The following is a 16,048-nucleotide window of genomic DNA, read 5'->3' on the forward strand; positions in this document are numbered from 1 at the left end:
TGATGATATTATCTTGTTGTAGATTTTGACGCAAAATGTTCGGTCTGTTAAGAAATTTTTTATTAAGTTGAGGAGGTTACCATTTATTTTCCATGAGTGGAGTATTGTTAGTACTCTTTTTTCCATACAGATACATGGAATCTCAATATTATCGATACGTAACGGAGTTTGCTGTTGTTTCTGCGAAGTTTTTGCCTTGGAGGTGGTTTATTGGAGAATTTGAGGTGGTTTGAGAGTTGTCTTGAGTTGAGGTGGTGGAATTAGTTTTGTTGGTTTGTGTTGGTTATTTATTGGAGGCTAGTAATTTTTCATTAAGAGTTAGCTTAGTGGTTGTTTGCGAATGTGTTTGGCTGAGAGTTATTCATTGCGAATAACCGCCGTTATTATTCGTATTTTATTTGAATTAGATACAAAAATTATCTGTCTTCAACAGAAATCAATTCTCAAAATTACAAAACAAAATGGATTTTTAAGCAAGTACCTATTATTGTAATCGTCTGGGTTTGATTTTTTTATCGCCGGGTTTAGTTAATAAAACCACCCGGTGTAATAATAATATTTTTTAGTCATACAAATATGACGTGCGAGAGTTATGTTTGTATAATATTTCAGAACATGGACGCAAATATTGGCAACCAAAATAACAATAATAATAATTTCGTACGAAAAAAATCAAATTAACATTCAAACTAGGAATTTCGGTGTGCAGAAGTTTATTATCGGAAAATAAACGACAGATCGTGCAACATAAACATATATTTATTTATACGCGATGGTTTTTTTGTCAGGAGATTCGTGGAGAATAGAGTTCCGGTTTCGAGAAAGACTATACGAGACACGAGTGTTTAATTAATGCGGTGAACTTTTTTATAAATACTACGTATCTTCTCCGAAATATAGAAGAAGTCCCAAACTAACAAAGTTGCAGAAGTCACATGGGTGAATATATTATTACTTATAACAGTTATAAAAAAATCAGAGTGAAAAAAATATACCACGGAGAACGGTTCATAGCACAGACGAACAGATGGTCTCGTATTCACATACATACACAATAAGTGACGAGATCAATCTGCGTTGAAAACCGAAGCCGGTCGTTTGCGCATCCTCCAGGTAAAAAATGCAGTCGGACGTTAGTGCACCGCATGTTTTAACAATATAATATAATAATGACAATTTACGGTACCTGTAATGAGTAGATATATTAGTTTTGGCGTCATGAAAGGACGACACTGAACCGATAGTGTAATATGACCATAAACTATAAACTTAGTTTATAGATCTATGAATACGACTATATACGAGTAACTTAACATAATATTATATAGGTAAGTTGCCTATATATTTTACTTTTTTTTTTAAATAAAGACACTCAACAGATCTGGTCAAACTTAAAATATAATCACGTTATGTATTATTTTAATTATTTTTCAATTCTTAATATAACAGCTGGAATAGTTATGCGCTAACGGCCTATAAAAAAGGTAGGCAACAATAGACTCGTCGGATTTATCAATACTATAATAGATGCGTATAATATTCGGCTTGTATATTATTATTATCATCAAACCTACATATTCGATATAGGTACCAATAAGTACCATCTGCAGCAGTAGACAGCTAAGTGGTACGTTATAAGGGCGTGTGCGAGAAACGTCCGTGTATTATATAAATATAATAATATTCATCTCGGATTTCAAAAATAATGGTCGTTTACTAAGAAAACTGAGAGGAAAATCTAATACATACGAATGCGGAATGAATAGCTTTTCAATACGATTCAGCAGCGTACATACTACAATCATGGGTATAAAATGTATGGATATGTATACTCTATTATTAGATTATATTATATTATAGTCTATAGATACATAATATGTGCAAATGTGCGATGTAAAGAAACATAATTTTTACGAATACCTGCAGAGTTGAATGTGGTGTTGTACGCGTGTTATATGGTATGGGCGTACGATAATAGTATTATAATAAAAAAACGCCCAAGTCGATTTATATAGCGGCATAATATAAGAAATCCGTGACCGAAAATCGGCCTATTTAAAAATATGTCCGTCTCGAGATTATATTATGCAGCAATCTAACATAATATTACAATTAAAATAGACGTGCATTTTACCATTAGGAGAATATTATAAGTTAGATACATAATATTATTGATGTACTTAGTGACGTGGATCATTGGGCTTCTGTTGTGATCAACTATTTTCCACATACCTATAGGTTTAGGGATGATTGAATTCGGTGCACTTAAGTAACTCAAAAAATGAGGCTACCGTTTTCTCGCTGGAGTTGATGACCGATATAAATGGCAAGTCGTGTCCATCTATGAATACTCTGTTCTTAATGTTTATCATAACAGAATGTTATACATTTTAGATTCTAAGCGGAACGATGATGAATGCATTTGTTTTACAATGTGTTTTTTTAAATTGCTTAACATAAAATATTTTTGAGCTGGATACACGATAACTTTTTTCTGCAGGCCGATTTTTCGTAATGTTTTTGTTGTTAATGGATTATTTATTAACAAAAACATCTTTATGATTCAAAGATTTATCTTGTAGAGGAAAAATATCAAGTAGGGTGCTATAATGGTTTTTTTGGTTTCTTTCATCACCTATTTTACAGAAGTAAAAATGCTTAGATTTTATTCAACTTTGCAGATAATGGTTTCTGGTAGAAAATTAGATTTAGTCGACACATAGAAGGAGGGGATGAAAATTTGAAATTCCCAACCAATTAAGAAAAATAAGGAATTTTTATGCATTACCAGTTTTTGAAAATATCGATGATTTTGTTTTTATGGTGTAACGTATAAAAACGAATAATTGAAGATACTATGAGATTTTTATCATAGTTTATAGGTATTAGCATTTTCTATTAGTCATTGAATTTTGAATATTTGAAATATCTTTACTACCGGAACATATACTAAATGTATATTAAGTATTATTCAGTCGACAATCATCTGTATTACGGGAGATTACAATTTATCCAGTGATTACAAAAATGAGTTAATTATTGTTTTTAACCAGTTATAGATTATATAATTTCATGCATTCAATTAAACTCGTTAGGTTAGAAGTGTATTACGAATTAATACCAACTAGGTGTTAAGTTAGAACGTTACATTAAAAGTAACTTTTCAGCTCAACATTAACTTTCTAACTAGATACTGTCCAAGTTTGATACTATCCATATATTGGTATGGGTTTAGTTTTAAGAAGTGGAGATGAGCGTAGTAATTCGACTACTTTCTTCGGAAAATTGGCGCGAGCGAAAATTGCTGCAAAGAAGTGGTAAGGGGCGGTAATAACTGATAACTGATGATAATAATAAAATTTATAAAAGAGACGACGATGATAAATCGATATTATAAAATTTACCAATTTTCTGGTGAAAAATGTTAACTATGTTTATTATATAGGTACCTATATTCAATGCTGGGCAAGTTAATGATTTTTTTTAACTCAGTTAAGTTAAGTTAATATGCACCAATAATAAAAAGTTAAAAGTTAAATGTTAATTTAAATATAGGTTAACTCAGTTAAGTTAAAAGTTAATTCACACTTTTTGTTAACTTTTTATTAAGTTAAAAAAAAGTTAATTTGTTTATACAACGCTAGCGTATTTAATTTTTGCTCAACCCAAAACTAAATAATAGGATATAATGTTAATACTTCATACAGTATTTCCATATAAGTTAGATTCGAATGATATAAATTTTTAACTTTAAACAATTTATGATACATATTTTTTGACATGAAAACGATATAGACTGAAATAGTGAAATATTATAAAATTAAAAAACACAATAAATTAACTTAACTTACTTCTTAAAATGAAAAATTAACTCGTTAATTTCACGTTAATTAAGAAAGAAATTTAGTAAGTTTACAGTTAAATTAATGAAAAGCCAAAAGTAACTAGTTAAGTTAAAAAGTTAAAACAAAATTAACTTTTTAACTTAACTTTAACTTTTTAACTCGTTAATGCTCAGGCTTGCCTGTATTATATTTATTAATTTTTCTCATTGTTCTCTTCGATGATCAATAATTTTTTTTCCCCGTCATCGTTAATTTAAGAGTTTCGATAAATTTGTACGCATTTTCGCAGTGTATTTGTTGTTGAATCGTTCGATGTTTTACACTGCACAAGTGAAACAATTTCGTTATATATATTATATTATGACTTCGATGGCACGCACCGTATTTATTATTATTATATAAATGTAATGCCATTATTAACGTCGTGTTTACGGTTCGATACGTGAGTAGGGAGTAAATACAAAAAAAAATTTAGGGCTTCGTTTCGTTGATATTTTTTTGCTTTTTTATCCCCCCCCCCCCCCCATATATTTCGATACACGTTTTCCACGACCACGATATACACTACATCCATTTGTACACAATATAATATTTAATAATAATATTCTATTATAAACCGTGGTACCCGACGACGTGGTCGATTCTCTCTCGAGTATATTATTATGTATAATAATAGTATATACTACTATAGATATAATAATATTATATACCTAAAATGTACTAAATTTTTTTTTTTTTTTTTCATTGAAATTTAAGCCCGGCAACTATAGCTGTATTGTCGTTTTTGTAGTGGGGGAGGAGGGGGGGGCGGTTGGAACGGTTGATTGAAATTTGAAACACGTGTTTTTAGGTTTGACAGAATTTCAATTTGGGCACCCGTAGGTTTCTGCCATGCCCGTGTGGGGGATGACGGCATCTCTCTCCGGACATCGTGACTTGTCCGAAGAAAAATGTCACCTGTGGCCGGGTACGAACCGGCGTCGGTGCGCTTCTTATGTACTATAATATATTATGCAGTTGTACAATACTATTTTATTTATATACTGGCGTATAGTATAATATTATTATGGCGATACCAAGTATTTGTGACTATGGTATATTGTATATAGAGTTTAAAAAGAAAAAGATCAAATTTTAATTAATTAGGTTGCTCATTCTTGTCGAGTCAGTAAAGATTTTAAGTATAATATTATATTCTCTTTTTGTTCGCATAGCTTTGGTTATATACGTCCGTTAGGGTAGTATAGTCACGTCCGTTTACATTTAAAAAGTCGTCGGGTGTGTATTGGTTTATATGACATAATATTATTTATATAATAATATTATGTATAGTTAGGTCTAAAAGCACAGGTGTGGGTTGAAAACATCCTGTTTAGTAAATATTATTTAGAGTTGCGATTTTCATTCTTAATGTTGTTGGAACATGTTTTGTTTTTTTTGTTGAGAAGGTCTCTGGGCCAATTTCGCTTAAGATGGCATGATGGATTATCACGAAGTGTAATGGATGAGAGGTTTGAAATTAGGGGATTTGAATGGTTGAATGTGTTTTTGAGGCTAGTGAATGAACTTGTATGATCTAAAATTCTAAACTCTAAACATTAAAACGGTATAACTATATTATATAATATATGACGTAGGGATAATAATAATACATTGAAATATTCCACAATTTTGTTATTATTGCATCAATATATAATTTTTTAGGAAATTATAATAATTTATACACCCCACAGTCACCTATACGCACGCAGCTCTATACATATAGTAAATAATAATTAATACGTCCACCGAATAATCACTAAACATTCGTACAAATATATATTATAGTTATAACATATCATATCCCTATGTCCGCAAACAGGACTCACGGCTTTACAACCTTTAAACTGGGTCAGAGTGCATAATTATTGTCGTTATATATCATATAGGTTACTATTTATTATTGTTGTATTGAAATGTAATAATTATGATACGATCGTGTGTTTAGTATACATAATATTATATATAACAATACCTCGAACACGCGCTACACGGGACCAGAATAATATTCTGAGCCACAGAACAGTGCGATATTGATGTCGTCCAATGTAAATAATAATATTAATAATACACGTAGACATATATTATATAAGTACTCATTGTATATTATATTGACATTATAACATATTATTTTTTCGATCGTGACAAAAACCGTGAACGACGAAACTATATCGATAACGAAATTAAAATGGCGGTCAGGGTACAATTTCCAGTATTGGGTAGTATATAGTACATATATATTATAAATGTGATTGCGCACGTGTGTGTGTGTGTGCCCTTAACGTAATTATAGACACTGCGGTTCGGGTACTTAAATTACTTCGGTGAAGAACTAAATATGTAATGAATTAAAAAAAAAAAAATACCGTAAATATTGATTGAAAACGCACCGTGTCCGAGATAACCCACGTTTACTAAAAAAAATTAAATACTTTACCCAATTTTCGTTTATTGACATTTGCCGTGGTGTTATATATCATAATTAACATTTTTAATACACTCTCGGTTTTATGAGCCACGTGAATTGACTAATTTCTGTAACTCCGAAGAGTTTAGATTCTATAATTTGATAAAATATTTCAATTTTCAGTTGTTATAGTTTTCAAGGAACAAAGTTCAAAGTATACTCAACTTCAGTAAAAATATCCTGTTTTTATTTTTAGGTATTGTACGTTTTTAAGATGGCGGCCAATTAAAGCGTTGATAATATCCTTAAAAAGTTTAACGTTATAAGATAATTTTTTCATCAAACGATAACCACTTACAATACTCTATAATATACGATTTTATTTTATAAAATGTAAAGAAAGTTGGTAATTCCACAAGAGACACTTTATGTATTTCCGATCAGGGCGACCGGCTGACGAGTGCTTCGTGAAAATATATGAATATGATTATATGTAATACAAAATATTCACTCACATGTACACTTAACAATATTTTGCCACTCGATTTATTCTTGTAAATGCCCAACACGACTACAACTTACAGTGTAGTTGGGTAGATCGGTAATTTAAGTAGTTTATATTATATATTATATTTATAGCTGACGGACGACGGCCGTTGTCCCGCAAGAACATCACCACAAGATCATATTTTTTAGATTTAGATACATGAAAAGAAAAAAAAATTCTGACGACGACTAAAATTAGTATTTAGTGTATTATGTGCAGATGCTGTGGTAATGTACGTACGACATAATTACAAATATAATAGAAGCCATATAAAATATAGATTGATCAATCAAAACATTTATAGGTAGTAGTTTCTACTTAGACCTTTAAATATTAAGTGTTCCTAACTGAATCGTGTATTAAAAGATTTCTATACTAGAAAATATGTATACACTATAAGTATTAACATTGTAAAATTGAAATAGTTATTTTAAAAGAGGGTGTGAGATGCTAAGCCCCCACTATTTTCGATTTACGTTAGTGAAAAGTGTATAGGTAGGTTCTATATTTTTTTTATTTTCCAGAATAAAAAAAAAACATAATTCGGTGCCACTGGTAGAAGCTAATATAAAAGTTAGATTGTCTGATTGATGAGTTAAAACGTTTAGTATTCACTACTCTAAAGTCACTGTTGTCACAATACTATAAATTATAGTTAGCATAATATTTATCCATGGCATTATAACTACAATATTATAATATACTAACATTTTAGCTATTCTATATAGGCTATAGTATAACTATAAAATATGTTGTTGGAATTATTATGATAATAGAGTAACATAATAGTCAGCCATACATTTTTACCGTAATATTATAGTTTATGATATTCTTAATAATACGCGTCATACCTATATTATTATTTTGACGACGAAAAATCTATACGCAATGATGTTTATGCCATGTTGTTAACGAGTTTTTTAAAAAAAAATTTCATAAATGTGGAATTATATAACGACCAAACTCTCTCCCCTAAATATACGTTTCTGATCACCAACGGTCTGTTTGTTTTTCAGGTTACGGCAGCGTGACACCGCAGACACCTTGGGGCCGAGTGATCACCATCGTGTACGCGCTGATCGGCATTCCACTTATGTTGCTGTACCTGTCCACGATGGGCGAGACGTTGGCCAAGAACTTTCGGCGCGTCTACTCGAGACTGTGTTCCCCCGGAAACCGGGAAGACAGGGACGACGGAGGCGGCGGTGGTGGACGAGGCAGGCCGGGCGGTGGCAAGCGAGCGCCGCCCAACACGGTGTCCAGCAACCACGTGGGCGGCGGCGACTATTACCGTCATCCGTACGAGTTCGAAACCGTCTCGGGGGCGGCCGCATATTCGGACGTCGCAAACGTAGGCCTGTCGGGTGGTGGTGGACAGAAACGTGTCCCCGTGCTGCTGTCGCTGTCCGTGGTCGCCGCGTATGTGGCGCTGGGTGCGTTCATCTACCAGAAGCTCGAACGGTGGACGCTGCTGGAGGGCTCGTACTTCTGTTTTACCAGCCTGGGCACCATCGGGTTCGGCGAGCTGGTGCCGGGCGGCGTCGAGTCCACCAAGGATGTATCCGTGTTCGTGTCGTCCGGTTACATACTGGTCGGCATGGCCGTGGTGGCCATGTGTTTCCAGCTGTTGCAGGACGAACTGGCTGCCATGTCGCGTAACTGCCGGTGGTGCTGCTGTTGGTGGTGGATGTGGTCGCAGCAGCAGCACCAGCAGCAACTGCAGCACAAGGACATCAACATGGTCGTGTGCACGGTGGCCGGTGCCGTAGACGGCGGCGGTGGCTGCGACGACGACGACTGTGGCGGCGCAATTTCGTCCGCAGCGCCTCACACGCAGAACCGTGGACGGCAGCCGCCCCACCCGCACAACCGAAACAACGGCGTGGCCGCCGGTTCCTGACACGGGGACTTTGGGCCACCGCCGTCGGACGCGACAGCCGCGGCGATCGACCTGAAACCGTTTGCCCCCGCCACCGTCGCCGCCTCTACCTCCGCCCCCTAAACTGCCGTTATTGCCGCCGCCCGCGTTCGACGACTGCGACGGCGGTAGCTGTGACGGAGGTTGCGGTGGCGGTGGTGGCAGTGGAGGCGACGAAGGTGGCCTGCCGCTCCCCCGCGCCCCCCGCCACCGTTCCAACGGCAGTCGGCCGGCCGGTGTTCCGTGCAGCAGCCCATGATGGGCCACCACCGGACCACGGCCCACTATTCGGGCGGCGTCGTGTCCGAGTACTTCATACCGCGCAGCGCCAGCGCGCATGACCTGTGCTCGGCCATCGAGATGCAGAAGATCCCGCCGCCGCTGCCGCCGTCCGCGTTACGGACGGCCGCGGCCACGCTCGCCCGGCCACCCCCGCCAGCCGGCCACGTGCCGCGACAAGATGGTCACGTTCGAGGACGAAAAACGGGCGGCGTTCGACCACCACCAATCGCAGCTGCAGCACCGCCGCCAGAACCATCACAACCCGCACAACCAGCAGGATCAGCAGCAGCAACAGCAACATCACAGGTCCAGTGGAGATTTGATCGTGTAAGTGGTCTCTTCTTCTCGAGGCGGCGTGTACAGTTATCGTTTTATACATAATTATTTATATATATATGAACGTTAATGTAACTATATTATTATAATATTATAACAATATATTATTATCTACCTATTATTATTATTATTATTATTATAATTAATTGTCGTAAAGTAAGTTTTGTAATACTCGCCGTGACGCGTCGCTCATTATATTATTATTATTATTGATATATTATTATTATGACATTAATATTATTATTGTATACAAATAATGTTCCGTCCGCCTCTGCGTGATGGTAGGTCGTGTCAGATCCCCAACAAACGTTATAACCTATACCGCGTTTCTGAACCAAGATTATACCTATATGCTATACTGCAGCAGACTTGCCAACGAACTCGACATTGTGCAGAAACCATATGTTGTTTGTTAATCCAAGGGCAGCAGAATCAAGTTTTTATTCAGGTTTGTAGCTATAATTACCTATGATAAAATAGAACTATCAGCACAGTTTGGCCGACGGATAATAACCTACCCCCAAACCGTTATAATTATAGCGTCTTTGAAATCGAAATTACCTAGGTATATACTGTATACAGAAGACAAACCCACCAACTCAAAATTATACGGCAGTAACCGTATTTTTTTGAAGATTATACTGAATCATATTTTTTTCGGGTTCTTAGCCTATGATAAAACCTACTTATCAGCACGGTTGGGCCGACTGTTAGTTTAATGATATGATACTATACGATATTACGTGTAGATCATGACGTGTGTGATATTTTGAGGCGGCGGTCGCGGGACTCCATGAACCATAATATGTAATAAATTATAAGTATAATATTTTATATTGTATACTATAAATTGTTAAACGCGAATAATATTATAATATACATAAAAACTATACGTACGCCGATTTTAGTCGGCACCGTTTGGAAATTCATTTGTTCGGATTTCCGTTTGTTTTTTTTTTTTTTTTTAATGTTACAAACTGTTTATTGATACATTAGTGTTATTGGGAATAATAATAATAATAATAATATAACATTTGAATCCAAAACGTATTCGACGAGTTGTTTTTATTTTTTTTTTTTACCAACCATCATGCGTGATAAGCTCTCGCTGTTTCTATTCCTTTTCGAGTTTTCCCGCTACAATACGAGCGGCACGATCAAATCTTTTGGTCGACGACTCTGGCTATGATCATTTAAAAGCAGCGATTGCCAAAGTGTGTTCTGCGGAACCTAAAGGGCTCCGTGGGTCGATCTCAAGGGTTCCGCCAGATGTATGTAAATATCGAGAACATTATTTTATATTTTACTTGGAACAAAAGTTCACCTAAATAATAGTTACTAGTATAATATTACTATAAAATATTCGTTTCACAGACATTGGGATGGGGTTCCACGAAACTTTTTCCTAAGGGTTACCGTGATTCCAAAAGTTTGGGAACCCTTGGTATAAAACAACGCAAGTCCTGCACCAGGTGCGGTGCTGAGCTGGCAACAAAACAAATGAACAATAGGTACCGATACATCGACTATAGAAAGTCGAAGCGGCGCAGCTCTCCGTTGCTCCCGTGACGTCTTGTTCAGGCCCTATCTAGGGACCCTCAGAGGACTTATAGTTGACCGCAGAGCGGTCAGATTTCCCCAAGTTCGTCTGCTGTCAGATTAGGTCGAAGTCAAGCATCGTGACTCATGTTTACGATTATCGCGTCATGGTTGTACATACGGTATACCAATGTTGGTTATTAGATTTGATTTCAATCAACAAATTGAGCTGAAAATTAATGTTGTCAAGATAAGATGACGTAACCAATAAAATCGAGCATGAAATACTTATTTTTAAATAGTATATTTATTAATATTCACCCGAATTACGTAAATATACCTTATAGATCGTCGTGTGCAATATGGTATGGACAATGCACGCTCATAAATCAATTGGTCCGACGAGCCCATATTATCATCGTCATAATATTATGCTGCACCAGCAGCTACGCGATGCGTGCATGGACAGATTGCTTGTTGAATATTGACGCACGACAAAAATACAAAGTAAGACGTATAATATTATGTCGCATAATATTTCATAAGCCCCGTGGTCGATCCGGTTCGTGTGTTTTCATTTTACTTCACAAAAGCACATTGACGTACAACGCGATATCGTACTATCGGATATCATTATTTTCCTACCCCGCGATATTCGACGACCGGTAAAACTATAGATATTGTAAGTGGCGGGAAAGTGAAAACGCCGCAACCGATTGAACGGAACGCGTGTGTGATCGTCCGTGAAATCGAATATAAGAACATATAATATAATGTTGTTATTGTACACACAGTAATATGGTAATACGAAAATGGGGTGCACGGCGGCTGAGGCCTGAGATGCATGTGTCGGGGCGCGCACGAGCGTATCGAAAACCGACAGAAACGAGATGATATTCGCCGATATAGTAACGCGTATACCGATAGCGGTAATCGGTCAAACTATCTAAGAAAAAAGTAAAATACGTACGGACTAAATAGCCACACCAAAGCATATCCAAATTTGGAAATTTAGAAAAATCGTTCTTAAATATTGTAAGCTAGTTAAGTTTACGGCCACGCTGCGGTATTTTGCCGCAGAGTCCGAACGGGGTTTTACGCGGTGGACGTAGTGAACAGTGATACCACCGCGTTGTACAGCTCAGTTGATTAAAAAAAAGCTGTTTGTACGGTAACCTAATAACCATGAAATGATAAAGCACGGTGGTATAAAAAACCGTTCGGACCACCACAGTGTGGCCCCAACACATTTCAAATGAACACTGACATTTTGAAACGCGTTGTTAAATAGTTAATTTAGAAAATACAATTAAAATAATAATGTACAATACATAGATTACAGCAGCAAAGCGCGTTTTGCTAGAAAACTATCGTATTGATTATATAGAAGTTCATACGGACGTGCAGTGCTGGTGCAGCAGAACATTCATGTGGTGCATGTGCAACATTTTTTGGGGCAAGTGATTGGCCAGCGGGCTCGCGGCGGAGCAAGTTATAACCGCATAGCCACACAGACGGAGGTCTAATTATTCAATATATTATAATATGGTCGATAAATTAGATCTAAACCAATTTTTCCATTAGATAAAATTTATACTTAGTACAAATATTGTACGTACAATATAGTCAAAATTACAGCCTGCTGGCTGTGTATCAATTTTGGCTGTTCAAAATTTATTTGGCCGTCGCTAAAAAAAATGGGCCACTGTATTCTGTATCTTCGAAAGTCTGCGCTCGCCTATCACATGGACTTAAAGCGATATCGCGTTTGCCACTCGAGTGTTTACGATTTGAACACCCACTCGAAACCAACGAAAAAAACCACTCGTCCCCACACCAAAAACGTGGTTTTGCATACATTTTTGTTTGGACGTTCGGATTGTTCGTTTCGATTTGTTTTGTCTCTGATCCAGTGAGTTTTATATTAGAATACCTCTTTTCAGTGTGTATGTAAAAAAACGCAGAAGGCGTATCTTACCAACATTTGTTTTTAACGCGTTAGAATTTGGAATGTAGTTACGTTTTTGAAACGATTGAAATCCAAAATTGCATGTCATGCGGAGAATCCCGGAATCTGCATAATATTACATAAACCCTAAGTGTTTGGTTTTTTTTCATCAATTTCCAATTAATACATTTGACATTTTAATCTGTGCTTTAAAATTTAAGGCGTGCGACCGTATACGATATCTTTAGAATCAACACGTGGAAAAATAACATTACAAATTAATAATTTTGAATTCTATGTATTTTGTATATTATTTAAAGTTTGCTGTGACCATATACGAACTTCTTTTTTTTCAAACGAGAACCACCTTTTTTACTGTAAATAACAGTTATCCTTTGTATACATAAAGTTCCTCAAAACTTTCGATTTATACACAATGCAACTTTAAAAAAAAGACATCTACTTATGTACAGTATAAAAAGTGGTACTCGTTTGGAAAAAAGAATTTATGTCACCACACAACATATACTTTACTTAAGAGGACGTGCTAGCACGTGCTACCCGCATGTGTTGTCTCTGTCTTACAAGTGTACAAGGTACAACATAGCCGAAAACTGTTTTGCGCGTAACAACTTTACTCCCTCTGTATTTATAGTAGAATTATTACCAAAATTCCACAACGCATAGGAAAGAACTTTATCTGTGACGTATTGATTTAATTTTTTTGATAATAAATTTTAATAATTAAATGAAAAAAACAAAAAAAACCCTAATGTTCTCAAACTGATAACTTTAATTGTATTTGTGTTATTTAAAAAATAATAACGCTACGTCGCAGACAAAGTTCTTCCCTATGCGTTGTGGAATTTCGGTAATTCTACTATAAATACAGAAGAAGTAAAAATGTTATGTGAAAAAACAGTTTTTGGTATGTTGTACATTTGTAAGACGGAGACAACACATGTGGGTAGCACGTGGTATCCATAGACCTATAAAATATTGTAATTATAATATTTATTTTATAGATTTATGGTGGTAGCACGTCCTCATAATTCACAGTTTGAATTTAGATCTATAATCATTAGGAATACCTCAAGACCATAGTGATTAATTGATCATACGATAGCCTTTTAACTAGAAAAAAAAACTGCACCGGACTGTTTCTTAAAATTGCACAAGCGTTTTATAGAGTAAAGCACACGGGTCTGCTATATACGGTCTACTCCATGGACCTTTAATTTATAAGGTATGGACAACGCTTAGAGAGAGAAGTCAGGCGATGATATACAATGAGTGACAAAAGAAACAAAGTAGTGAAATACAGAGTGTACTACCAAAAAAAAAAATTGAGTTACAATACTAATTTCGTTGATCGTTATATTTTATCGAAAACGTGATAAATTGTGATTATTGATGATAACTGATTACTGATTTAAAGAAAACAGAAAAAAAAATGTAGTATTTTCTCCATGATTCGTTACATTATGACTTATATTACTTGCCTCTCAGTTATATACTCGCCACGCGTTGATGGCAGGTTTGAGTGGAATGTGGTTTCCATATAGTTTATAGTTCTAGGGTCTACTCGTAAAAATCAGTATCACTATACAAAATATGATTCTCAAATCATATTTAAGAAAATAGGTAAAACATTAAAATATAAAACTATGCCACTTCACCCTTCAATAATATCAAGTAGGAGTCCACGTGCCCCTAACCCAACCTGTCAGGTCTGTTACCCCAGCACCGCCATGTTGATCACCTGACCTATATAATATTTTATACACTGACGTTTTCATGTCACCTATTAGTAATTATTTCATACAAAACTCAATATTCAAATAGACAACGCCTTATTTAAACATGACTTCAAATTACAATACACCTGACAAGCCTCTTCGCGGGCTTAAACATAGCTATATAAACGTGATTCACTGTGATGTAGGCGACCTTGGGAGGGGTTACAAATTAAGGACTTCTTCAATCATACTTTTCAACCTAAATATCATACGTCCTAATCCACACATTCCACATTATGTATTAAATAATTTCAGTGCATAATGCATATTATATTAATTTGTATTTTGATTAAAAAATATAAACAGGTACTTAAAAATTCCAACATTTTGAATTTGAATGAACAATGGATAATAATTAAAGGATTCCATCGCAGTGAGCGTGCTCAGCCAATAGCCCTGTGCAGTTTTGTTACGTTTAAATACTTGTATGGTATACGCGAGATGACGTAGTCTGATCGTGGTCCGATCTTATTTCCTCTTGAGTAATTCATGTAATAAGATCACCGTCAGGTCCATGAGACGTGTTTCCTTTTTGAATTCTCGTTTCCCGTCAAACCGACCAGAGCGTAAAAACACGTAAGTGTGTACCGACCTATTACTGCAGAGTATATTACTATATGTGTATAAGAACTCACAGGTATAGTGATGTTTATCGTTACGACGTTATTCCCTCGTGAATCCAGCAGCAGCAGCAGTTTGCGGTGCAAAATAAAGGACGAATTAGTTTTTTTTTTTTTTGTTTCTAATCAAACGTCAATCGAACGTTTCATTAAAATCGTCGCAGTCGGCGCCCCGCATCCGGTGGATGTTTTGTGCGTGTGTTTGTGCAATTTGTTTGAACGGTAGTCGAATGTCGTAAAAAAAATAAAACAGTTAAAAAATAATACGAAAATTCGCCGGGCTCATCTTGCGTCTACACAGTCGTCGGGTGCAATATAATAATGATAATAATACGTTACGATATAATATTATAATAACTTGGATAAAACCATATTGCGAATAATAATCATCATACACTATTATAATAATGCGAATTCGTACACTGACGTTTACAATAACAAACGTTTCCGGTTTTTGTGTTCGCGGCCACCGTCGCCGAGGAGCAGTATCGTGGGTAGTTCTTGCACCCCCAATCGTCTAGAGTGCTACCTGCAGCAAACAGGCCTCGGCGGCGACACACAATAGTAATATAATAATTATTCATAACGATGATGGTGAAATTCGAGTTTTCGGGGGCTCGGATGACGGATAACCGCGTCTTCGGCAAAACCGTCGTCGTCGGAGACTCATTATTATTATAATAATTATACTGTGACGACGACGATGCGTCCGAATGACAAGCGGTTGAAATGACAATATATATTAATATTAATAACAAGTCCACGGGA

The 16,048-nt window shown here is 36.0% G+C and overlaps 1 protein-coding gene across 2 annotated transcripts in view; it reads left to right on the top strand.

Annotated features, from left to right (window-relative positions):
* LOC132951180 (uncharacterized) overlaps positions 1-10,454 on the top strand; it is a 143,095-nt gene extending 132,641 nt beyond the window's left edge. For both annotated transcript variants that reach the window (XM_061022940.1, XM_061022939.1), the window contains exon 5: positions 7,855-10,454. In XM_061022940.1, coding sequence (XP_060878923.1) covers positions 7,855-8,738 — 884 coding nt within the window. In that variant the 3' untranslated portion in view covers positions 8,739-10,454. The remainder of the gene's footprint in view (positions 1-7,854) is intronic.
* The last annotated feature ends 5,594 nt before the right edge of the window (positions 10,455-16,048 follow it).

This window comes from Metopolophium dirhodum, chromosome 8 (genome assembly GCF_019925205.1).
Source record: "Metopolophium dirhodum isolate CAU chromosome 8, ASM1992520v1, whole genome shotgun sequence".
Classification (NCBI taxonomy): domain Eukaryota; kingdom Metazoa; phylum Arthropoda; class Insecta; order Hemiptera; family Aphididae; genus Metopolophium; species Metopolophium dirhodum.